General features: G+C 37.3%; 3 protein-coding genes across 3 annotated transcripts in view; 2 read left to right on the forward strand and 1 right to left on the reverse strand.

Annotated features, from left to right (window-relative positions):
- Positions 1–27939, reverse strand: part of LOC134753608 (putative fatty acyl-CoA reductase CG5065) — a 416745-nt gene that overhangs the window by 164438 nt on the left and 224368 nt on the right. The gene's annotated exons all lie outside the window — the stretch shown is intronic.
- The window catches only part of LOC134753609 (glucose-1-phosphatase-like), a 147872-nt gene that overhangs the window by 16811 nt on the left and 103122 nt on the right, over positions 1–27939 (forward strand). The gene's annotated exons all lie outside the window — the stretch shown is intronic.
- Positions 2128–27939, forward strand: part of LOC134753625 (fatty acyl-CoA reductase wat-like) — a 41909-nt gene continuing 16097 nt past the window's right edge. The window contains exons 1-3 of the mRNA XM_063689562.1: positions 2128–2462; positions 19418–19725; positions 22910–23040. Of these exons, the coding sequence (XP_063545632.1) occupies positions 19437–19725; positions 22910–23040 (420 nt within the window). The 5' untranslated portion in view covers positions 2128–2462; positions 19418–19436. The remainder of the gene's footprint in view (positions 2463–19417; positions 19726–22909; positions 23041–27939) is intronic.

The following is a 27939-nucleotide window of genomic DNA, read 5'->3' on the forward strand; positions in this document are numbered from 1 at the left end:
AAATTAGCATCCCAATATTATATTTAAGTATAGTCCTCAAGACAATTTTAATTTTGTTCACGACAACCATGTCCGATGAGATTCTGCAGAAAATAGTGCGATTTGATTCCGCTAAAGGCACGTGGGAGGAAGTAGCACATGCATCTTTGGAGGTACCTGCTTATACAAGAGATAAGAGCTATGCCTGAAATTCTTCAGCTACAAGATGGACCCGAATCATGACATCAATTTTAAAGAATGGAGCAAACTGTGTACGGAGCTACAGAGCGTGGCGATGGCGTGACGATATTACCCGAAATTCTCCTAATGTGCTACATAATTATCGCAATGAAAATGGATATAGAGTCAGACACTGCAAGCGGTAGATTCAACCTACTTGGTACTTATATGCTCTTATTATCTTATTGAAAGCAATGTAAATACTTACTTTGCTATTATGTTTTTGTTATTTTCATTCCACTCTCTAAAACGTTTTTTATATAATATTCACTAAAATATATAATTTTTCGAAAATTTTCAGTTAAATACCTACAATCTGAAAAAAGTTTCACTTGCATCGTGATTTCCTAAAACCACACAATATTTTTTTTATATAAGTATTTCCTTTTTGGAAATTTAAAAAAAAAGCTTAAGTTTTGAAAATTTGATGTGTTTATTTATTTTATTATCATTTCAATATATTTTTTGTGTCTAATATATTACATTTTCATATCAATATTTTAGCATGTCGTTTTAAAACGAGAATGAGACGTCGATTGTATGCTGGCGGTCAAAATAGTTATATTAGTTACCTATTTAAGATACAAGTGCGGAAAGTAGGACATTCGCACTGAGTGCTGATAAATTAAAACACGATCGAAGGGAGTGTTTCTAAATCGACACGAGTTGCGAATTAGGTAGGTTCGTTTAGGCGCGCGTGTATCGTACAATGTTTTACTGTATAGCAGGTACATTTTCGACATAGGCACAGAAAGTGCTTATTACCGGACTAGTGCGGGAATAGTTATTTTCGATACAAGTGCGGAAAAGAGGAAATTCGAAACGAGTGGCGATAAATTAAAACACGACCGCAGGGAGTGTTTTAAATCGACACGAGTTGCGAATTACCTATTCGCACGTGTATCGAACAACGTTTTACAGTACATATGGCCCTTTAAACTTTCGACATATGCACAAAAAGTGCACTTTCCGCACTAGTGCGAGAAAGTAGCACCATATGTACTGTAAAGTACTTTTCATATCTCATGCTCTGAAAGAGGGTCATTGTTGTTCTAAAAAGTGTGCAGAAAATGATACGTTTCTGCACTAGTGCATTTTACTTTCCAAGTACGATTTTATTCACTTTTTTACGATAAGCAATTGAAATTTGGTTTTAAATGGATTTGTTATACAATTTCCATTCTAATATTTAACTCCCCATTACATAAATAACGATACTTTTACTTAAATGGTTAATTGATAGTACCCTCAAGCAATGCTTATATAAAATACGGATCAAATGATTTGAAATTAGTCATGTCATGATTTAAAAAAAAACATGTATTCTACTTTCCTCGTATTCGATTCGAAATGAAAAGTAGTGTATAATTTGGATAAAAGGCATCATTTCTGCCGAAGTAGTTTGACGCTCGAACTATTTTCAAACTGATGTAAATTTACTTTTCGTTTCGTTTTTACATTAAAAATACGTACTACACGGCCTATTACGTATAGTTTGCAGGGACCCAGTGAAGAGCTAAAGCAACGATTAGCCGGAGTTGCAAGCGTCCATAGGCTGCAATATCCGTTTACCAATAAGTCTGTCAAAGGACTGCCTCATTTCAAACATAGACAGAGAGAATCATACTATCTTTGGCTTACACTAACTACTAGCACCCAAAAGAAAAGGATGAGTATAGTTTTTTAATTTTTATTTACTGACAATTTGGTTTGACCAACTATATTTACTGATACTGGCAGAATGCACACGTAAAAACTTGAGTCTATGTCATTCACCGCTATCGGCAGTCGCAAAGTCACGCAAATCATTATGATTGCGTCAACAATAAAATTAATATGCATACTACATTCTTACCACTACGGATGACCCCCCCCCTCACTTTCGCCGCCAGAAGTGGGGGGTGGACATCAAGAGATCACAATAGTCAATCTGCAACTGTAATATCATAACCGACTCGACGCACTCGCCTCTTAAAAATTAAACGCGCGAAATAAACGGAGTTGTAACCTAGAAAACCGTGAGATTCGGCTGACTGCATAATAGCGAGCCCAGCGGCCATTTTTATGTAATACGATGTAATAAATAGTTATGCAACGATCATTTTGACCTCATAATTTGGCGGGTTGCGAACAGTCCGTCGCCATGATAGCACACGCTCGCGCGCTTTCTCATTGACAGTTCAGTGTTCGAAATTTGAATTTGTGCCAGTGACATTTAGTGCAGTGACTTTGGATTTTAAAAAGTAAGTTTTCCCGCTGTTGTGGCTAACCCGGTTGTGTTTTTTTTTTCTGCGAATGTGAAAGTCATCGGTACGGAAATGTGCCGTTGTTTTTTATGAAGCGTATGTAGGTATGTATGCTGAGATATCGTAACGTAAAATTACATAGTATTGCCCAATTTTTCTCGGCTCGCTTCCGCGGTCTTGCTTGCATTTAACTATTTTGAAATATCGACAGCGTTCTTATTTAGATACATAAAGGATGATATGAGCTTTTTTGAAAAACGTGCTGTAGCTATAGTTTTTTCGGTAGTTTTGAATATTTTGGGTAAAATAAAGTGCAACCTTTTGATTGAAGAAAAAAGGAAATCACATAAAAAACAAAAGAGAAGAAAAACATAAGAAAAGAGTGTACTCGGTGTACTTCCATCTTAAAGGCTGGCAACGTACTTGCAAGCTGTCAGGTGTTGCAGGTGTCCATGGGCGGCGGTAATCGCTTACCATCAGGCGAATCGTCTGCTCGTTTGCCTCCTATATCATAAAAAAGGCTATATTATGAACACAGAAGATACAGCTTATAAAGACTGAACGTGAACATAGGAGCTCTTTTAAGAGTCCCCGGCAAGATCGGTTCTCCATACAAACGTAGTTACGCTCTCATTTTAAAACGACTAGCTAGATTGCTCTTAAACTTTGAACTTACAATAGGATAAGGTATATCTAGGTCTGTAATTAGTTTATGTAGCTTCAGATACAATAGTAAAAAAACAGCGATTTTTTTAAATACAAAACTTGTTTTTGCTCTATTTCGTTCGTTTTATATACTAGAGCTATATAAACTAATTACAGATTACAGACCTAGATACGTCATGTCTTTGTACAGTCGCCATCAGATACATCGGAGCGGTCGAGGTGCTCACAAATATCTGAACACGCCTCTATTGTCAAGTCGTTACAGTGCGTGTTCAGATATTTATGAGCACCTCGGCCGCTCCGATATATCTGATGGCGACTGTATGTGCAAAGTCAGTAGAAATACGCGCATATTTCAAATAGACCGCGGGCCAGGAACAGATTTCATGACCAATCGCCTCCCGGGCGAAAACTCGTATAGTGGTTAACGGCTATGTATGATGAACCCTCGTGAACGTCAGCTGCTGCTCCGTTGGTGGGTTGAGGAATGGCAGCAAATAAAGTCTATAAAAAAATTTTTGTCATCGCCTCCCGCTTGATACTTTGTCAGATGATAGTTCAGATGCTATTGTAAATAAACAAAATCGTCAGCCGATTGTATCGCAGTGGAAAGTCAATCGGCGTCATCGCGTCGTTGTTAGATGATAGTTTAGATGCTATTGTAAATAAACAAAATCGTCAGCCGGTTGTATCGCGGTGGAAAGACCGTGTTACGCGCTTCGGTGGCTGCCATTCCTCAACCCACTAACGGAGCGGCAGCTGACGTTCACGAGGGTTCATCATACATAGCCGTTAACCGCTATACGAGTTTTCGCCCGGGAGGCGATGACTGACGTAATTTGCGCCTGGCTCGCGGTCCAAAATTTTCTATGGGAAGTCAATACTTCGCGCCTACATTTTTTAAATTTGTCGCATTTTTGTACTAACAAGGTCTCTGTGCCAGAGTATACAGTATACCTACCACCATAGAATAATTCCAAAATTTAAATTCAATATCAAAATTTATGACAAATTTTGGAGCAAAGGTACATGGTCGCGTTCAGTATTATAATAGGGCCGTGTCGTACAGCTGCGTTCGGGGCCCACAAACGGTCTCGCCGGAAGATCAGCAGCGCTGGGCTATAACCGCGAAAATCGAAGTTCGCAAATTGCGGGCATTTTTCCCTGTCACTCTAATTACACCTTCATTGGAGTAAAAGAAAAAGATCCCCGCAATTTGTGAATTTCGGTTTTCACGGTAGCCCCTTTGACTTTTGGGTTAGCATTATGCTGAGACCATTTCGTCGTGAACTATTTATTTATTTTTACGTTTATATTTCTTTGTTGTTTTATACTTTTGTATATTGATGTGATTTCTGATGTTACAGTAAAAAATTCCCCGAAAATAATTAATAATTTTTTATTTTCTATTTTTCTTTTTGTAATTTTTGTAATGTGTTAAAATATGGGTTTGTAAGACCTGAAATAAATGATATTTTTTTTATAAAAAAAAAAAAATATTTTCTACTTTTTATTTTTCCACCGTCGATATGATTGATATATTAACCCTTTGTCTGTCAGGCGGTTAAAAACGTGCCTATCTATATGAAAACGTGTTATTTATCGATTTTCTGCTCTCCTCCGCGTTGCAACACTGATTTGATCACGTAGGTTCGCGAAACGGCAATAGCTACACGGAAAGTGGAGTAATCAATAATCATATGATAAATATTAATTAAATGTGCTGAAACTATCAGAAATTCAGTACCGCAAATCTTTTAAGTCATGAAATAATTAAATTAAATGTTAATATTTTTGGTTTGTGCAAACAATTAATGTTCCAAATTCAAATTCCAAATTATTTATTTGTTAAACATAGGTATGTACAACAGGAATTTGGTGTTGAGGGGCTATCCTGATGTTTGGATGCTAAATATGAACTCCATAATAATTATACTATGAGTTTAATGATATAAAAATATCTACAAATGCAACGGAACCGAGTTATGGCCGCGGTGGCTAGTTGGCAAGTCATCGGTCACTTGGCTGCCCCCCCGCTCGCACCTCACCCCGCGGTCGCCCTGCTGGAGTGGTACGCGACATGCCGGCGGACCTTGAAGTATCGTCTTCAACTGCAGTGTCCACAGGTAAGGGGCAGATCTTGGTAAAATCTCTGCGCAGCAGCCCAGTGGCAGTTTGAATTTCTGCGACTCGGGTAACACCGTCGCGCCCTGGGAAGACTCGTTGTATTCTCCCTAGGAGCCATTTTATTGGAGGCTGTTGCTTATCTTTAATAACGACGAGGGTCCCAATCTTTAGTTGCCCGTTCGTCGATTGCCTCCATTTAGTTCGGATCTGAAGTTCGCTGATGTACTCCAGTTGCCAACGTGCCCAGAAGTGCTGGCGTAGCTGCTGGATCTTCTGGTATCTGTCCACTAATCTGGTACGTGAAGTGAGATCTACCTCCGGGATCGCTGTCATACTTCGCCCGATTATGAAGTGGCCAGGTGTGAGTGGCAATAGGTCATTCTGGTCCGAGCTAAGTGGGGTCAAGGGTCGAGAATTTAAAAGTGCCTCTATATAAGTCAGTGTAGAATACAAATCCTCATAAGTTAGGTTAGCCGAACCTAGTACGCGGCGCAAATGATGTTTTATAGATCGTACACCGGCCTCATGTAGGCCACCGAAGTGTGGCGCATATGGAGGCAAAAAATGAAAATTTATTGATTCTGAAGTTATAGCGTCTGAAATGTCAGAAGCGTTTTGTGCAATAAAAGGTTTGAGCTCGTTAGCCGCTCCTACAAAGTTCGAGCCATTATCGCAAAATATGTCTAAAGGTTTTCCTCTGCGAGCAATAAACCTCTTGAGAGCGGCAATAAAGTTAGCTGTGCTCAAATCGCCCACCAGCTCGATATGTATGGCCTTAGTTTTGCAGCACACAAAGATACAAATATAGGCCTTTATGAGACGACAACCACGCCCCTTACGATTAGCCATCATTACGGGCCCAGCGTAGTCCACATTGACTTCCAAAAACGGAGAGCCTGGTTGAAGTCTTTGTTTGGGTAGATTGCCCATGATTGGAGTTACGGTACGACCACCAAAACGACGGCAAGTTACACATTGGTGTGAAATTGATCTCGCTATACCGCGTCCCCCAATAGGCCAATACCGTTCCCTTACCGAATAAAGCAAGTGCTGAGGACCGGCGTGCATGAGAGCTTTGTGTTGACATTCGAATAACAATTTAGTTATACGATGATTTTTGCTTAATAGAATCGGATGAACCTTGTCATACTCATAATCCGAATTCGACAATCTGCCACCTACCCTAATTAAATTGAAATCATTTGTGTCTATGAACGGGTTCAGTGACGAAATTGTAGATTTTTTGATGGACGTTCCCGATTTCAACTTAGTATATTCTGTGGGAAACGATTCCTTTTGTGAAATTAATATTAAATGTTTTAATGCATTGTCTAATTCCTCAGCACTGAGTGGGCCATTTCTTTTGTTGGACTTAAAGCGCGTGTTGTGAATGAATCGTGCAATATAAGCAAACGTGCGTTGCATGCGCTTCAGGTCTGAGAATTTGTTAAAGGGAAATGGCTCATCCGTGCCGGAATTGACTACCAGGCATGTATTTTGGGTTTTGACTTCAGGTAAGTTACTACTATTTAGTTCTGATTTTAATTGAGGCCATGAGTGCTCTGGTTGGGATAAAAATTGTGGACCGTTCCACCATAACTGGTTGTGCACTATTTCGTTGGCTGTCAATCCACGTGAAATGTGGTCTGCGGGATTTTCGTTGGTTGGAACATGTCTCCAAGTATGGTTGGCACAAGTGGACTGTATCTCTGCTATTCTGTTACGAATGAATGTTTGCAACTTACTTGGATGCATGCTCAACCAACACAATACAATAGTTGAGTCAGACCACAGAAAGCAACTGTCAAATTGCAGTCTCATGGATGTCAAAATCTTGTCTAGCAACCGAGAACCTAGTAGGGCTGCGCATAATTCCAGACGGGGGGTGGTCAATGGTTTAAGTGGGGCCACTTTCCCCTTTGAGCACAGCAAGTTAACAGTCACTTCGTTGTTTTCGTTTGTTGAACGCACGTATGCACAAGCACCATAGGCTACTTCGGATGCGTCCACGAAGATATGTAGTTGTAAATTGACAGGACTGTGACATATTGCGTGTCTGGGGATTTGTACCTCGTTGAGGTTGTGCAACGTGAGCACAAAAGCTTGCCAAACATCTTTAATGTCATCAGGGACAGCTGAGTCCCACGATAACTGGTGCAACCACAACTTCTGCATCATGACCTTGGCTTCTAAAACAGTTGGTGCGACTAAACCTAAAGGGTCAAAAATCTTAGAGATAGTTGACAATATGCTGCGCTTAGTGACAGAGCCCTTAAGGTCTACATTGGTTATGATGCACAAGCTATCGGAGATGCTGTTCCAGGTAATGCCTAAAACCTTGGAACTATGCTCAGGGCATAGGTCCAGGTTTCCTTCGGCGTCTACAGTCTTGTCATTAGCTATATTTTGAAGTACGCTAGTGTCGTTTGATCTCCATTTTCTCAGTGGAAAACAAGCACTATTCAAAACTTCTGTAAGTTTTGTGTAGATCCTAGTGGCGCCCTCCGCAGAGGAGCACCCGGTGATAAGGTCATCGACATAAAAATCCCTAGCTATGATTTCTTTTATAATAGGATCATCACACTCAATTGATAATTGTCGTAAACAGCGGATGGCCAGAAAAGCCGCCGACGACGTACCATAAGTCAAGGTATTTAATTGAAAGGTTTTTATAGGTTGGGAGGGGTCGTCCCTCCACAATATTTGTTGCAAAGGTCGTTGCGATTCAATGACGTCGCACTGGCGATACATTTTTGCGATATCTGCAGTCAAGGCCACATCATGCTGTCTAAAACGCATTAAAATTGAAAACAAATCGTCTTGTATAGTCGGGCCAACTTGCTGCAAATCATTGAACGAGTAGCCAGATGACGATTTAGCTGAGCAGTCGAAAACAGCCCTTAATTTGCTAGTGATACTGTCGCTTTTTAACACAGCATGATGTGGCGCAAAATAGGTAATTTGCGACCTATCGTTATGTGATTCACTCATGTGACCTAACTGTATATATTCATGAATGAATTTTGTGTAGGATTCTTTTAAGCTAGGGTTTTTTTGTAGTTTATTTTCTAAAGAAAGAAACCTTTGCTTTGCTAAGCAATAGCTATCACCTAATACGGTAGGCGATTCTTTGAGTGGAATGGTAAGTAAAAATCGACCGTCAGGTAAACGTGTCGTGTTTTGTACAAAGCTTTGTTCACATTCCATCTCCTCTACACTCAAAGACGTAGAATCATTTGTTATGGAATCTAGTTCCCAAAACCTTGCTAATTGTTTTTGTATAGTGCAATTTTCTATGTTAATTTTGTTTTGTAATTGTGTACTTGTGATATTTTGTGCATGCGCAAACCCGCATATGTCAGTCATGCCTGGTTCCGCGCCTCCTAGGACCCAACCGAATTTTGTTTCATGCAAAATTAAATTTGTATTATCTAAGTCGATTTGTTCTGAGCCTAATAAACCCCAAAATATCTTGTTCCCTAGTAGGATGTCAATATTGGACTTTTCATAAAAATTAGGATCAGCCAACTTGATGTTTTTGGGTATATTGAATGCTTCAATATTCATTGGTTCACATGGCCACGGCCTAGTTATGACAGGTATGACAGTACAGCTTATTTCAATAGAATAATCACTGTATTTTGATATTAAATTAACCGTACAAGTTTTATTTAAAATAGATTCATGTTCGTTTATTCCTGTTATCGAAATTAAAACGTCTTTCGTTTCCAGATTCAACTCTGTGCACAACCGCTCAGTTATAAAATTTGTTGTACTACCACAATCTAGCATAATACGTACTGGATAAGTGTTATTATTAGCAGCGCGCACGTCAACTATAGCTGTTGTCAATACCCCTTCTTCCGGCTCGGCGCAAACCAGGCCAATAGGCGCAGGTGCGGTGGTCGCGCCGTCCGCCCGGCCAGCAGGCGCAGACGCGGCCGGTGCGGCCGGCGCGGGCGCAGGTGGCGCGACCGCGACGGGCAGTGCGAGACCGCTTGTGCTAGGTACCGAGGTACTCGGCGCGTTGTTGTCACGCGCAGTCGGTGTAGTCGAGTGCATAATAGTGTTATGTTTTTTTTTGCAAATTCTGCACGGGCTTAAACGACACTTATTGGTAGGATGCCCGTGGCGGAGACAATTGAGACACAGATTTAAACCTAGGGCCTTGTTTTCCCTATCTTTTGCATTCAAATCTAGAAATGTTTTGCAATTGTAAATGGTGTGAACGCTCGAATTGCATACAGGACACGATTTTTTATTATTATTGGTAATATTCGTTTTAGTAGGTGAATCATAAGTGAGCAAGGCTCGCGGCTTCTCTTGCCTAACATTTCTTTGCTCGAGAGTTTCTAGTAAATCGGCCCGCATCCTAACAAATTTGACCAAGTCGTCAAATGTGTTAGAATCGCCTTCTAATGTTAATTTGTATTTTTCCCACTCAAATAATGTTTGGGTGTCGAGCTTGGTACACACAATGTAAGTCAACAATGTATCCCACTTATCAACTGGTTCCTTTAATATTTGCAAGGACTTTAGGTTTTTTATGAAAGTATCAATTAACCTGCGTAACTGAAAAGCTGTATCTTTTTGCACTGCAAATACGTTAAATAAGGCTTTAACGTGATTCGATATAAGTAAGCGTTTATTATTGTATCTGTCACACACAAGCTCCCATGCAATTTGGTAGTTCGATGCGCTAAATTCGATTGATTTAATCACGAGCAATGCACTGCCTTCTAAGTAAGATCGTAAGTAATGAAACTTCGTAATATCGGATAAGCTAGTATCATTATGAATCATAGATTCATACATGTCACGAAACTCCAACCATTGACTGTACGTACCATCAAACTTACTGAGATTTATTTCAGGCAATTTTACCTTTGTGCGCTTCATATCCGTCACCTGCATATCGGCTGGTGACGATTTAGCATTACTGACTGCAGGTCCCTCCGCCTCGCTCAGCAGGAGCTGGGCGCGAGCGATGCTGCTGTAGTACGTTGCCTCGAAAGTATTTCGCTGGTTGTATTGCTCGGCAGCATCCTCATGGGCACATTCGATCTGTAATTGTACGTCATGGAAGTCATTAAACACTAATTCCAACCTCGAAATGCGCAGCTCGAGCTCAAACCTTTGATGAGGAGTTATTTTTCCTGGTAATTCACTCAAATAGGTATTGAAATTAGTTAACTGAGCCTTACAAGTACCACGACGTTTAATATTTTCTTTTAAAATGGCTTCAGTCATTTTTCACCTCCACAAACGACACTGCAATGCAAAAACAATCAACAGGAAATGAATGTAAATAACACTTACTCGTAATTAGTAATTTTAGGTTAAGATTATTTGCACTATTATCTTTGTTGGTCTAAATAATATCTTTGAACACTAGTTGTATTTATTGAAAATGTATATGTAATACTCTTGTTTTATGCACTAGAAGTTTAAATAACTGCACTTTGATCACAATAGGTAAGGATTTCTAGTTAATTTAGTTGTAATTGCGATAAGCCGGCAACTAGTACTGACGGCGTAAACATGTGATTTTTACCGTTAACTGCAACTAGATAACGATGGCTAAGTAGATATCTATAGTTGCACTTTATGAGGATTCGTATTTAAATTCACTGCTTATTATGTAAATAAGGTATGATTTAAGTTGTGGTCTAGTTTTAATAAGATTACACTAGTAATTTTGAAATGATATATACCTAAGTAGGCACTTATAACAAAGGGAGTGGATGGGAACTTAGCTGGTTTCTAGTAATCCTGCGCTTCTGGTTCCTTAAATCCGTCCATATAGGCTTGTAGATCCCTTGTTGAAGTATTTTTAGTGGACTTAGCTTCTAATTCTTAATTACTCGGATTTCTTTGTTATTGAAAATTACTTATTTACCTGTATTTAGTAAGAAATGAAATGAAAGTTTATTCACGAGAACATATGGTACAGTACAGTAGATATTATTAAGTGTAGGGTAGGGTAGGCAACAGTGGCTCAGCTCGAACAGTGGCTCAGTCGCCCCAATATCGCCTCTATCATGTTGGAATTAGGTTGAGTTAGCCACTGTACCCGGCATTTTTTTTCCAAGCCACTGTTTCCTACCTTACCCTACATTATGGACCCATGATATGATCGGCCTTAGGTCTTAGGGCAGGTGAAAATTGTTTGTATTGACACAGTTCATGCATATCAAAGGAAAATACTTTATATAAATAAAAATATTATCAAAATTAAAATTATTAAGTACAAACGTCAAGTTTTAAGCGTCAAACAGTTAAACAGTTTCTCAGTCAGTTAGTTATTCAAATTCAGCGCATAAGGGTCTCCGGCAAGCTCTGTTCTCCATACAAACGTAGTTCCGCTCTCATTTTAAAACGACTAGCTAGATTGCTCTGAAACTTTGTACTTACAATAGGATTAAGGTATATCTATGTCTGTAATTAGTTTATGTAGCTTTCGATACCATAGCTAAAAGCATATAGCGAATTTAAGTTTTTCATACAAAACTTGTTTTTGCTCTATTTCGTTTGTTTTATAGACTGGAGCTATATAAACTAATTACAGACCTAGATATACCTCATGTATGTGAAAAGTTTCAATACAATCCAATACGTAGTTTTAAAATGAGAGCGGAAATACGTTTGTATGGGAAGGTGCAATTGCGCCGAGCTTGCCGGGGACTCAAAGTTCATCAAACTATATTGAATTTAAATCTATTTTTTTAAACACGTTTTGGACAAGTAATTTTCAAGTGATTTTCACAAAGGAAATACTAAAATATATTAATGCAACTAACATTCAGTATAAAATAGGTACTAGGTAGGTAAATATTCCCATTTACCTACCTATTTTAAAAAATGGATTTATATACTCTGATTTGTAATTATTATTATTATTATTTATTCTATATCAGACAGAAAAGTGCCGTGAAACCCTATCGGGTTTGTATCGACACTGCATTCGTGGATACATTTTACATTTAAACATAGGAAAAATAAAAATTATATAAAGTTAAAAGTGAGATTACCTAATTACAATAAGAGTTGTCGTCGGGTAAAACAAAATATCTCCCACTCAAGTACACAACCGGCCGTGCCGTGAATTCCTTATCGCTGGGCGATTTACGTGTCCAGAAAGTCGTAAGCGGCTCAGGTTTTCCTAATAATTAAATTCCAAAAAACTAACCTCACTCAAATCCTTTTTCTTTCGTAATAATGGAAAATATGTAAAGAAGTAAACTCAAATTTCCCTTTTGCATACTCTAGCATTTAAAATAAATATAGTTGTATCCTTTTAGCTTTGTTTAGTTTCTTAAAATATACGGAAAAGAGAAAAAGTGAGGTTAGATTATTGGAATTTAATTATAAATCAGAGTTTAGATTTGGTTCCGGTTATTGTAAATAACGATTTTCTTCCTCAAAATCAGTAGCACTGTCCGGATCGTCACGGTCGTTTTAGCACGGGCTTTTTTGTTTTGTTATTTGGTTTTAAATTATTAGAATCCAAAAACTAACGATTTGAGTAAGAAAAATTCCTATAGTGAAAATACATATATAATTTTAGTCAAATGACCGCCTGAGCTTACTAAGTTGGTATTACCTATTTTTTTTTAAGAATACTTTTAATACTATTTCCTCCTCTTCTTCTTGCGTATTGCCATAGCTCATGGGGGGGGTCCGCTTGGCAACTAATCCCGAGAATTGGCGTAAGCACTAGTTTTTACTAAGGCGACTGCCATCTGACCTTTCAACCCAGAGGGGAAACAAGGCCTTATTGGGATTAGTCCGGACAGAAAAGCGACTGGTAAATATCAATTGATATCGTACATGTATAAGTTCCGAAAAAGTCATTGGTACGAGCCGTTGTTTGAAGCCGCGGCCTCTGGATTTATTTGCTACAAAACTTAAAATTAAATTTAAAATTTAAAATGATTATGTTGTGGATAAATATCCGGATTTAAAGTAGAGAATCACTAAATAGGTACTATCATATTGTAACACTTATTAAAACTTAGGTAATAGTATTTTATACAATCGTGATAATTATAATACTTAGAGCTCTTCGGTCGAGTACCATGGTACGCGATTGAAAAGCTTGATTATATCACTATTGTGCACAATACTTTATCTACGATTTATCTAAAATAATACTTTCTCTAGTTACAAGTATACAGGGTGTCCTTAGCCATTGGACAAAGCCGAAATGTACATATGCATTAGGGTATTTAGAATCAGTATACCAAGTATCATAACAACCGGTGTAGCGCTTACGAAGAAAATAAATTACGATTTTTTACTTTGGAGCAGCATGTATGTGTTAGTAGCTCCTAAGGTAATAAATAGTATGAAACCTTCTTCGACCTTATTGATTATCTTTTTTATTTATGACATTAATAAGATTCTGACTTTTGACTAATGTCATCATTGCCGCACATTTTCGAACAAGATGTCGAGGTGTTCCGGTTCGAGCGCCATCTTGATAGTTAGCATCGTGATTAATTACTTTGTTTTTTGCTCATTAATATTGTTTAAAGTGTAATATCGATAGCTTATTATACAGTAAACTAATGTGGTAGTGTGCAGTAAATGGAGAATTAATTTTGAAGCGCGTTTAACCACCATCTTGGAGTCAACGGCCGGTAGTCCACGTGCTTCTTGTAAAGTCTAGCTATCGATTTACAAGAGCTAACAAATCACAAATTTTATTTTTTGTTTTAATTAAAAAAATATTAACGTTGGAGCATTCCTGAGAAGTAACCCTACGTGGGATTCCAGGGTTTGTCCAATGGCTGTCTATTACAAGTATCTCGTTTATGTCTTTTCTATGGAAGCGCGGCAGCACGTACGTGATTGGTTTTTTTTTTATAGTTGTCTACAATCGAAATGAATATTATAGTTGAGTTGGGAGTCTATACATGAAAAGTACGCAATTATAGTTTGGTATACGAAATCTTAATTCAACTTGGTACCAAGTACCAACAGTCGACGAGTAGATTTTTTTTTTTATTAAGTCTGGACCTTGGCATCGATGGAACCCGTTTCTCGTTCGGATTACGAGATGTAACATTTACCACTTCATTCACTTTCATGTTAATCGCCAGGCTGTCTGTCTAGCTCGTTGTACGGTTATAGCAAAGATAGATATAACTCCGTAATAGATGGATACAGTCTAAGGAAAAAAGGTGCCTCGAAAATCAAGAAAATTTGATTCTCGTTCAGAGGGCGCTACTAGCTTTGGCCTACTGTCGTATAGATGGCGTTGACGGTTTCGTTTGTTATTTAACAATTTTAATGCATATCAGTGAAAGAACATGGGTCAAAATTATAAAAATAATTAATGCAAATAAAAAAAATCATTTATCCATATTTAAATACATTTTATCGTATTTTTATAAATCTTCATTTTTAGTTTTAAAGTGTGTCGATAGATGGCAGTGAATTTACTGTGGTTACAAAATTTACTATGACAGTACCGCTCTAGTATAAGTTACTCTATGTTGTTACGAGTATATTAGCTGCACAAATTTCGAAAAGCTGCGTGGTAGCGCTACTACTACAAGTTATTATACATCATTGAAGAAATTTGTGCAGCGTAATAATAATCTGTATGTAACGCTTAATGTAATAAACTTATTTAATGTAAGTAACCGTGTAAATAACTTTGTAAATACCACATTATATGTGATATATGAAAAATTCACTAAGCTCCATTGCCTGCTATATTCGGAATATTACTAAATAACCGTCGCCTTCGGTATTTCCGAACCGATACGACCTTCAAACCTTCAAGAAAAGAGCGTACTTATGCACTTACAACCCTGGTTTTGCGGGTCTCCATAGGCTACGGTGACTGCACTGTTTGTCGCCGATGTGGTATATATAATATATCTCGATGATAGTAACAATGTGGTTAGAGATTCAACCGCTGAGACCTTGGCCCGCTGCCGGGTTACATATGACTTATGACATAACACAACTTGTTGCGTGACCTGCGTATATATGTAGGTACATTAGTACATCAGCGCGGTGTTCCGACTTTCAAGCTTTATAACAAGTGAATTTTAAAAGTTTTTAAATTATATTGAATTATTTTGGATACTGGTTATTGAAAGATATTATAAATTCAATATATGGCATATAATTCGATTTCATAGTTTTATTTTACAGGTTCTTGAAAATGTATATAAGTAGGGTAGGGTAGGAAACAGTGGCTTGGAAAAAATAGCCGGGTACAGTGGTTCACTCAACCTAATTCCAACATGATAGAGGTGATATTGGGGCGACTGAGCCACTGTTCGAGCTGAGCCACTGTTTCCTACCCTACCCTACATATTTATAATATTTGTCTTTGGTTACGGCGATAGTTACTCATAAAATAAAACTATGGAAACAAATTATATCGCGTATAATGAATTTATAATACATCCCGAACCGATATAATCCTTTTCCATAATTTTATTTAATGTATGTAAATACACCTGCGGACCTGCGGGACGTTTAGGAAACTCAAAATCCCATACAAAATGACACTTAACACAAACTCATACGTTACGTCTCCGTATCGAATGAAATTTACCTACACTAGGTACAGAATACGCTTCTAAAATTCGCGTAGAGTCGGACCAAACTAACTTTGCATGGCATTTGCAAAGATAAAGTGTGGCCATGGCCATGTCATCATTAAGAGTACCCGGAAAGCTCGGCCGAATTGCACCTTCCCATACAAACGTAGTTCCGCTCTCATTTTAAAACTACGTGTTGGATTGTAATGAAACTTCGCACATGACATGAGGTATATCTATATATAACTCCGGTTTATAAAACAAACGGGTACAGTTAATGGTACTGGTAGCGTAAATGATGAAGACTTGATTCTGCAGTGAAGAAATAGCAAAGTAGTGTAACATCTAAATAGCGGTACATATAATTAAAGCATCTTTTCGGTCGAGCGGCCTAGCGTAACGTTACACCATAGGTGTAAGCGGCAAAGTATAATATTGCACTACATCAACGCACTTCTCAAGTCGGCTCCGGACTGTGACGTTTTTGCCGGTAGTTGGAGGCTAATTTGTGAGGAATGCAAAAACCTTTGTGAGGCAATGGATGACCGTCCGTCCTTAGTTAGTTATTAATATTTCTTTGTATATTGTTTTATTTTGTGTATATACCTCGTTTCTTTGAATTTGTGTAAAAAAAAAATGTCATACCTAGTCCCAGATTGTATACTGTACCTTGTTTGTATGTATTACTTTCTGTCCTAAATTTCGCAGTGCATTAGTACCTACTGTAATGCTGTGTAATTTTTTTAATCAATAAATAAATAAATAATTCCATGCTATCTAACACATCATATATCGTCGCTATACTTACTCAACCTCATATCTGCAACAATCATTTGATGGAAATGTCGCTTTTCTTTCATTCGCAATACGGGTGTTTTTGTCATCAAATGAGTGTTGCAGATACGAGGTTTAGTAAGTATAGCAGCGATATTTTCGAATGGGGTCAGATATTCAGATAGAAAATACTACTTATATTTGTAAGCACATATAAAATAGAATATAATAGAATAGAATAGATTTATTTAAGTCACATGATGGTTGGATTGGTTGGTTACATAGCGTCGGGTGAGAATACGTTTGTGCTATATGCTACCAAAGATAGATATAACTCCGTAATAGATGGATACAGTCTAAAAATCATTTATCCATATTTAAATACATTTTATCGTATTTTTATAAATCTTCATTTTTAGTTTTAAAGTGAATTATGTTCAATGCCAGCGCGAGCTACGAGCGAAGCTGATAACACGTGGTTTCCGCTTTGTAGCTATTAGCGCCTAAGAATAGAGAATCCGCCAAGCGGGTCACTGGCAGTGAAAGTGTTATGACTTATTGGCTTGTACTCTAAACTAAATGAGATGACAGATGCCTCACTGACGCGGGGGTGGAAGTGCGTTCGGAAAAGTGATAAAAAAGTGTGAATTCTCGTTGATTTTTTTTTATTTTTACTCTCTCTCTAAAAGTCATGATCATAGGCACGCTGATAGCGCCTACTAAAAGTTATTTTACATCATTTCGAAGTTTGTGCAGCTCATGTAATTAGAATCGAACTTCACTTACAGGTAAGGTAAGTTCGTTTAATTCCTAATTATATCCGCTTTGATACATATTACGAACAAACAAACATTGCAAGTTAAATAAGAGCTTGTAAAAGTAAATCCACAAACAGACAAAACTACATTTAATATATTTAATAGTTTCGTCAGTATTGTTTGACGTCTGGTGGCATCGGAATGTTTTGTATTGTTGTGCACTTGACCTCAATTAACTGCACGTTTTTACGTTTACGTAAAAAACGGAAACGACATCGACATTATCGAGGGAATCTGTTGGACTCTACGTAATGCCATGACGCAAATGTATATGGGATGCCAATATACAGGTTGAAATATTATAATAACCAACCATATACTGACTTTACAGGTCATACTAAAAAACTTAGGTATATAAGTTATGCGAGTATGGGATCAATAAATAAATATTAGGGGACATCTTACACAGATCAACCTAGCCCCAAACATAGAAATACTTTGAAAACACCCATGACTCAGGAACAAATATCTGTGCTCATCACACAAATAAATGCTCTTACCGGGATTCGAACCCAGGACCATCGGCTTCACAGGCAGGGTCACCAGTGTCACTACACTACCCACTAGGCCAGACCGGTCGTCACAGTCAGCCTTAAGTTTTCTTTCACCTTTTAGTGTTTGTTCCTTTCACATTTCTCAAAGGTTATCTGGAATAGATCCCCTTTAGGCATAAGTTCGCCTTTGTACATGCAATTTATTTATTTTTAAATAAATTAATTTTTTTAAATAAATAAATAAATATTATAGGACATTCTTACACAGATTGACTAAGTCCCACGGTAAGCCCAAGGAGGCTTGTGTTATGGGTACTCAGACAACGATATATATAATATATAAATACATAGAAAACACCCATGACTCAGGAGCAAATATCTGTGCTCATCACACAAATAAATGCCCTTACCGGGATTCGAACCCAGGACCATCGGCTTCACAGGCAGGGTCACTACCCACTAGGCCAGACCGGTCGTCTAGGCCAGACCGGTCGTCAATTTATTTATTTATTTATTGAAAACACATTTACATGACATTACAGTGTAAAACTAATGCGCCATGAAAGTTAATTACATTTAAATTACAGCACTAGCTGTTTGTGTGTTTTTATACGTGCAATATAAATATTAAATATAGTATTCTTATGTATCCATGTATGTCACTTTATTACACATAAATAAGAAGTACTAACTATGATATATTTACAACACTAAATTATTACAGTTTGCAAAGCAATGCAATATTTCTTTACTTTGTTTTGTCTGCTTTGCGTAAACTTATTTATGTGTAATAAAGTGACATACATGGATGCATAAGATTACTATATTTAATTTTTATATTGCACGTATAAAAACAACTCACACCTCACACTCATCACACTGCTATGATTTCTCCTAGTTCTAATTGAACTTCAGATAGTGTAGAACGTCCAAAGGCACGAAAGGACAAAAACACTTTCTGTAGTCTGTATTTTTTTGCAATCTGTGTGAGGTTAGGTTATTCAACAATAGGTATTTATCATTTTTCCTATCAAATTGGCATCATTTTCATAACCCTTTAGTTTTGAATCTTATCATTAAATTAAATAATATTTATTAATCGGTAAACCTATATGTAATTGTACAAATGACTTTGGTAATAAATTCTTTATTTACATACAAGATACATACAGTGTACTTACTTACTTACTTACTGCTGTGGCGCGACGACCCGAAGTGGATCTTGGCCTCCGTCACCAAAGACCGCCATGCTACTCTGTCCAAAGCCGTTTCTGTCCAGTCGACGGCGCCGAGTACAGCCGGATACAGTGGTACTACGTAAACGAAATTAATAACTAGCTTAAATCTAAAATAGGTCCTTGAGGCATTGTACCAAGGATGCTGGCGGCATTTCCTCGCTGTATCGCAATGCTGATACGTTGTGCGAGGAAGCCGCCAGCTCTTCGGTCACCAGTTACGTCAACCAGACGCTTCGCGATTAAATTAAATGTACATTTTTTTGTTCACAGAATGTGCTGAACTTCCACAATGGCGACTCTCGACACCAATAGTAACATTATCGAAACACTGGACATGAAAATAGAGAACAGGAATGCACAGGAAGGCGCGGACGGGAGCAGGAACTTTAAACAGACAATCGACAGGAATCAAGAGGTAAACGGAAACATGGAACAAGAGAACAGAAATTTGGAGAATATAAATAATTTGAGCAGTAAAAATATCGACGAGTGTTTAGAATGTCGGAAAGATGAGAAGAAATTGACTGAGATACAAAAGTTTTATGATGGGAAGAATATTATGATCACCGGTGCGACAGGTGAGTTCAATCTGTTTTTTTCTACGGGCTATATTTTTTTGTACAAAAATGTCTCCCTTGTCTTCAATCTTACATTTATCTTTGTTTGAATCAAAATCATTTGTGCTATCAATCGAAAAATCCAGACTATAAAAATCCATTTTTTTTCGTTCCGGATCGTCACGTTCTAGTGGGTACTGTTATGCTCGTAAGTAAGTAACTACGTGACGCAACGGAAATTTAATATTCCACACAAAAATATTTAAGCCTTTTTTAACAAGATCAATAGAGCGGATTCTTTACTATTAAGTGAATACAACAAAAAATCCGAGACAAATGGTTTTAAGTTAATTACAACATAATTTTACACCAATTGGGTGACCTTGACCTCGTTCAAGGTTTTTTTTTTTTTTTTTTTATACCACGTCGGTGGCAATCAAGCATACGGCCCGCCTGATGGTAAGCAGTTACCGTAGCCTATGAACGCCTGCAACACCAGAGATATTACACGCGCAGGTTATCACAACGTTGATGCATTTTAACTTTTGATGTTTTGTAAAAAATATTTCTTTGATTTTTTAAAGGGTTCCGTATCTTAGGTCTGTTTTTTTCTTAAACATTGTGTTTTTAATGTTCTTATTTTGGCGGATATCGTTTTAAAACGGGTACTTACGATGTGCCAATCTAGTTGTAGTGGTATAGGCCCTATTTTGTCTACAATGTCGTGTATGTATGTGTATTATGTCGTTTTTAATTTTTTTATATATTTTATATCTTATCTCTTCACTAAATCTTTCTTCTGAGCGATGTGGCAATAAGAAATAAAATTTAATTTTTAATTTAGATTATGGATGGTAAAGAAAGGATCGCAATCTCTTATGGCAGAATAGTTGTAAAAGTGACCGCGTTAAGCTTTAAATAATAGTTCCTAATCTCTCCGGTGGCGCTAGTTAGGCTCTGGGACATGAGTATAACATGAACCATATAAGGCAACAAATAACCCGACCAAATTACGTAGGTTGTTTTTGGTAGTATTTCGGTGTATGGTGGCGCCGCCTAATTACTGTTTTTTGATGGACACTTTTCATACATAGAGATTTGGCTCCTTTATACAGTCTCCATGATTTAGATATTTGTTTTTTTTTATGACTTGGCAATCGCACGGCTACATAATGACATAAGTTTAATACGTAAATCAAATTTTATATTAAAGGAAAAAATGGAAAAAGTTACACTTCCGGCAGGATTTCCCGCAACCTCCGCAATCCGTGCGTTGCTCTTAACCAATTGAACTACGGAAGCCCAGAACCTTGCAAATCTTTCCATTCCTTCCCTTATGTATGTCGCTCGCAGACGTATCTGCATGTTAAAAAATTGATTTTAATTCGTAAATATTTGAAATAATCCTAATTGAACATAGCGCTAGCCCTAATAATGACATACAGTTTGAGCAAAGTAGGGGGTGGTCTGTGGAGCAAAGTAAAGCACTGTGTGCGATTGCCAAGTAATTATATGTATTAAAAAAAATAAAGGTAAGTAACTAATATTGTTACGGTTTTAACACCCCCTGGCATTGACTAAAATAACCGACTTGGTATCACATTACATCTCAAAACTTTTTTGTAGTAGAAGAACTGGGTTGCGAGACTTGCATATTTTTAAGTTTGTGCGGTTCATATAATTAGAATCGAACTTCACTTACAGGTAAGTTCGTTTAATTCCTAATAATGTTTTTTTGATGGGATTTCGGTATTTCGCCATCGCCTACCTATGCTGCCATAACCCGACCATAAAAAAAACCCGGTCGGTGATAAGGACAAAGCATGGCACTATTTTCTATTTCCTCTTATAGGTATCGCAATAAGACTATCTTTCTCTATCAAAGACTGTCAGTCAGATGATTGTAAACAACTGAAACTCGACCTTATATTTTCACTATCCTCGGCCTAATTTCTAAATAAGTAAACAATGTACCTATAATCTCGTTTAATCGATCATCTGATCGCAGGAAGTGATCGTCATAATATTACATAATTGCAACACAACCGGACTTATCCCATTTCCCTAGCCTAGCCTAGTTTCCTCTCCGGGTTGGAAGGTCAGATGGCAGTTGCTTTCGTAAAAATTTGTGCCTACGCCAATTCATGAGATAGTTGTAGGTTTAAAGGTAATTATCGATTTTAACTCACCTGTTTAAACACGGCAACCTCATAATAGTGACCGGAAAAACATAGGCAACCTAATTTATTCATGTTGTACAAGTTGTATACTTTCCATTAGAACTTATTCCGTTCGTCAGACAAATCGGTGAAATTTGAAGAAAAATTTTTTTTTCAAAAATTTATGTTAAACGAACGAAAAATGATGTGTTTTTAAACTTTATTGCACAAATACAAATGATGCCTGACCCTAATATATGAGACTTTACTTATTTTATACGGAATAATATATATCAGGGGTCACCAATTAGTTTCTTCAGGGGTCCGGTTCTTAGAATAAAATAACCATCGCGGTCCGTTTGTCACATAAGCAAAAAAATAAAAAACCGGCCAAGTGCGAGTCGGACTTGCGCACGAAGGGTTCCGTACCATTACGGAAAAACAGCAAAAAAAAACACGTTTGTTGTATGGGAGCCCCATTTAAATATTTATATTATTATGTTTTTAGTATTTGTTGTTATAGCGGCAACAGAAATACATCATCTGTGAAAATTTCAGCTGTCTAGCTATCACGGTTCATGAGATACAGCCTGGTGACAGACAGACGGACAGCGGAGTCTTAGTAATAGGGTCCCGTTTTTACCCTTTGGGTACGGAACCTTAAAAACGTCGGCGGTCCGGATGCGGACCGCGGTCCGCCATTTGGTGACCCCTGACATATATCTTTGATTATAGTGTAAAAATTAAAGGTTCAATAAGATCTAGGCACAATTTCACGTTTTTGTGAGAGCTAGTTACCTACCTATGAAATAAATCGGTCAAGTGCGTGTCGGACCACGCATAATGTAGGGTCACTACAAAAAGTATAAAGGGGTCCACTGATTACCAGTCCGCCGGACGATATCGGCCTGTGGTTGTTCGGAACTGTCAAATTTTTGTTCTAACTGACAGATATCGTCCGGCGGACTGTTAATCAGTGGGCCCCTTAAGTAGTGTAACTACCTACTACCTACATCCACTGATTAAAGTTCTCCATTCTTCTCCAGGCTTCCTCGGCAAGGTTCTCATGGAGAAGCTTCTCCGCTCGTGCCCCGGCGTGGAGAACATCTACCTGCTGGTGCGGCAAAAGCGTGGGAAGGACATCTACACTAGGATAGAAGAGATTCTCGACGATCCTGTAAGTTTATTTAATTAAAGATAACTTTAGCGAAGCTAATCGATAGTTAGATTCGTTCGTTAAAATTATAGTCCCCGGCAAGCTCGGCCGAATTTCACCTTCCCATACAAGCGGATTACGGAACGGAATTTAAAAAGTATAAAAATAAAAATTCCCCATGAAATAAAACTATGAAAACGGATTATATCGCGTATATTGAATTTATAATACATCCCGACGTTTCGAACCCTTTACAGCGTTCGTGGTCAACGGGTGACTGAGGAAAAATTACAAAGTGCAAAAATACCCACATACTAAAATAATGAACAATCATAGACTACAAACTTTAAGGCTGGTTGTACATGCAAAAAGTTAAAGCCTTAAAGTTTGTAGTCTATGATTGTTCATTATTTTAGTATGTGGGTATTTTTGCACTTTGTAATTTTTCCTCAGTCACCCGTTGACCACGAACGCTGTAAAGGGTTCGAAACGTCGGGATGTATTATAAATTCAATATACGCGATATAATCCGTTTTCATAGTTTTATTTCATGAGTAACTATCGCGGTAACCGAAGACAATATTAAAAATTCCCCATTCAAAAGTGACTCACCCTAATGTATAGTAGTCCTTAGTCCCTCTCGTGCATGAGAGGAGGCCTGTGCCCAGCAGTGGCACGTATATAGGGTGAAATTTTATTATATTATTATTATATATATATATATATATATATATATATATATATATAATATATATATATATATATAAATTCGATGTATATATTTATATTAGTAGTACTCTATGTTATTATGTCACGTCGTCCACAACGTGTCCCGTCCCGCACTATGCTGTCCCGCACACTCCGCTGGCTCCACAGAAAACCAGCGCCGTTGACCACGCTAGTCGTGCCAGCTGCATTGCTGAGTGGAGACCATTTTGGCTTCACATCTCTATTTCTACTGTTTCGTTTATCTTTGTCTTGCATTTGCTATATATGTGTTGTATTGATGTGTTGTCTGAATAAATGATTTCTATTCTATTCTATTCTATTCTATTCTATTCTATTCTATTCTATTCTATTCTATTCTATTCTATTCTATTCTATTATACACGGTGTTTCAAGACCCACTGAAAACCTAAAAACAGTTTGTTCAGAATCGATTGCGCTATATTTTAATGGGGGTAATTTTTTGATTATTTTTTATTATTTTTACATGCCCATTCTACAAGTTTGTAATGCAACAATATCAATAACTAGCATATACACGTTATTTGTCAATGAGCAACACCCTTAACTGGCCATTGGTAAACCTTATCTCGTTGCAGTAAGGTATGCAAATGGTCAGTTAACAGTGTTTACGATGGTAACTAGCAATTGTTTGATGTCACTAAAACGACAAAGTATCTTGTGTAGAATTACCAGTCGAATAGAATTGTTAAGAATACTAAGCAACTAATATTTTTCTAAATATTTATCGGATTAAAGAATAAATACTCAAGATGAGTTTAAAAAAAAACTATTGGGGTGTCTCAGGTTTTCAGTGGCTCAAGTAACACCGTGTATAATTATAATAAAATGATGTAGCGGGAAAACATTAACACCCGCGGAATGGCCATGTTTTTTGCGCGGTGCCATTATCTTTTGTTCCCTTCTAAATTCCTGACTGTTACGACACTTAGGACCTGTAAAGTTATGGCACCTCCACACGATGGACCACTAAAATGGGCCAGCGTGTAGAGGGTATTGGTGTCGGATGGCTTACGGCGCGGCGGGATGGGCTATAAGGCCATAAGCCATCCGGAAAGAGGAGCCATTATAAATTTCGCAAAGGCAAACGCACATTTGTGCGATTGCTCATTATTCATTTGTTTTGAATGGGCCTGCCATACATTTCATATTTATTCTTGCAGCAATGGATGTCTCAATGAGACGTGGTGACCATACAAATATGCAGTGTGGGTGCATTGCAATTTTCAATTGATAGGTTAGGTGGACGTTGCGGAAAATTCGCGAATAAACCATTTACTACGATATATTAAATTGATTAATCAATAGTAATTTAGTTTTATAATATACGCTATTTCTTCCCCCTAGTTAAGAACCTTAAACGAGATCGAATATGTAGCCATTTGAGGGTAGATGAAAACATTACACGATTAAATAAAATAGGTTAAAGCCAGAACGGTGAGAAACAGATCCAGGCAGTTTTCTATTTGATTGGTTTTCTATCTGATAAATGTTTCAAGTACCTGAAAATGTTTACACATTGTTTACAAAAGATATAGACTAATAGATCGGAATTGCAACCACAAGAATGCCTTTCTATTCCATAACCTTGAGGCCCTTTAATCTGAGGTGAGGTTTACCACAATTATCATGATGGTAAATTACGATTTACCATAATGATTTTGACCTTAAAAATGGTTAGGTACAGTTGAGTTAAACTTTTGAGCACTTTGTGTCATTTAATTGCGACTTGAACAAGAACCCCTAGTGCAAATTTCATTCGACAGCGTGACGGAGGTACGCGTTTGTGTTAAGTGTCATTTTGTATGGGATTTTGAACGGCGCGCCAAGCGGGACGTTTTGGAAACTCAAAATCCCATACAAAATGACACTTGACGCAAACGCGTGACGTCACTTCACGCTATCAAATGAAATTTACACTAGGTACAGAATACGCTTCTAAAATTCGCGTAGAGTCGGACCAAATTAATTTTGCATGGCATTTGCAAATAAAGTGTGGCCATGGCCATGTCATCATTAAGAGTCCCTTCGCACCTTCGCTCTCATTTAAAAAACTACGTGTTGGATTGTAATGAAACTTTGCATATACAATAAAATGAGGTATATCTAGGTCTGTAATTGGTTTATATAGCTCCAGTATATAAAACGAACGAAATAGAGCAAAAACAAGTTTTTGTATGAAAAACTTAAATTCGCTGTATTTTTTTAACTATGGTATCTGAAGCTACATAAACTAATTACAGACATAGATATACCTTTTCTTCCCCTTTACTTCTATAGGTATGTCAGGTCCACCGTGACAGACGAATTTTTTTTTATGTGGGGCTGCGTCTAATATTTCGCTTTTCGGAAGGGTTCCGTCAACAGTAAAGTTTTAGATCCCCCGAGCTTTTATCCGGGCGTTTTCTAAAATAAATATTGATAACCGGATTCTTTCAAATCTGGACATTCTACTCAAAATCGACATCATTCTCCATCCTGCCATTTAAAAAAAATGTCCCAAAATGTCCATTCCATATTCCATTAAGTCACGCTTAGTGTGATTTTTTTTTCATATGTTTGTGCGTGATGTAGTGGAATGTACAATTTTCATACACATTTTTGGGATATTTTTTTTACACCAGGATCAAATATGCTAGTGATTCTGAGTTCCATAAACACCAGGATCTGAGAATCAGGTTTTTAATATTTATTTTAGAAAATGCCCATCCACGCTGTCTCAAAGCGGGTTGAGGACTTAGTTGTATTTAAACATCAATATTATTATACTTTAGTATGCATCTGTTTGCATCACTGGCATTGAACCATATTTGTGACGTTTTCAATCAAAAGGTACCATATTGTCGCTTACCATAAGGAAGAAAATTGCTTGTATGTTTATACGAAAAACGTGTCAGAGCGTCCTTATGGCAAGCGACAATGTGGTACCTTTTGCTTGAAAACGACATATTTGTTTATTGCACCAACAGAATCAATATGTGTCAATTTGACCGTAGGGCCCTTGACGACGTTGACACAAGACAAGTGTTTTTCTTTGACATGCACGTGTGTTGTGTTTAAGGTTGTGTCAGTAAATATGTCAAGGTAATGTGGGTTTTCCTTATAGGTAAAAGGTACAAACCAAAATGATACCGTAAAATGTGCTTTGCTTCCTATTGGGTAATGGTGCTCCAAATGTATACAGTACCGGCCAATAATATATCACCTCCATGTTTTTACAGTATAACTTTTTATTTTTATTTTTGAGTGACTTCCACCTCACTGCTTTAGGTAGCCTAGTGGTATTACTTTGTACGGACAGTGAAAAAAATTGGTCTCATGTAATTGTTTTTTCATAGAGGTTTTTTTTTAAATGTATTGTCAACTTCATTTTTTTACTAGAGGTTTTTTAGTGATATGCTGAGTATCCTATTGTAATTCACAGTATTTCATTGCAATATTCATCATAAATTTGTATAAAATGACTGGTACAATATGCAATCTACAAACTAACCTCTATATTGTTTACTCTATACGAACTCATACAAAAACACTCAAAAGGTGATATATTATTGGTACTATATGAAAACTATATCATAGTCACATTTAAGTGTATTTATTCATATATAAGGTACAAAAACATGTCAAATACAATAATTACAAGGGTGAATCAACTTTTTCTTGTCACTCCTTGCCATGGTTCTCCTGGGTTACTCTTAAAACCCTGATTTTATGGTAATTAAAATAGCCAAACATGCATGTTTGTGGTAGATATAAGGCATTTCCATTGTGCTACCACTAATAAGCACGTTTGTGGATCATTATACAACATTCCGTCCAACTGGGGTTACAAAATTTACTATGACAGTACCGCTCTAGTATAAGTTACTCTATGTTCCGTCTAACAAACTGTGCTAATATTGTCCCCTGGCTGACGGGACACGATAACAACAAGAAATAGTTGTTTCACCCAAAAACAACTTATCACTACAATTGTGATATTTTCTATAAAAAGGGACCTTATTGTCAATGGCGCTTACGCCTTTATAAGCGATGCTCCGATATAAATATAATGCCGCGCGACGCTGTGTGGCGTAAGCGCCATCGACAATAAGGTCCATTTTCATAGAAAATGCCCCAATTAATCTAAATACAAACTATTAAAAAAAAACTATTACACTAAACTAGACTAAA

Source organism: Cydia strobilella, chromosome 27 (genome assembly GCF_947568885.1).
Source record: "Cydia strobilella chromosome 27, ilCydStro3.1, whole genome shotgun sequence".
Lineage (NCBI taxonomy): Eukaryota > Metazoa > Arthropoda > Insecta > Lepidoptera > Tortricidae > Cydia > Cydia strobilella.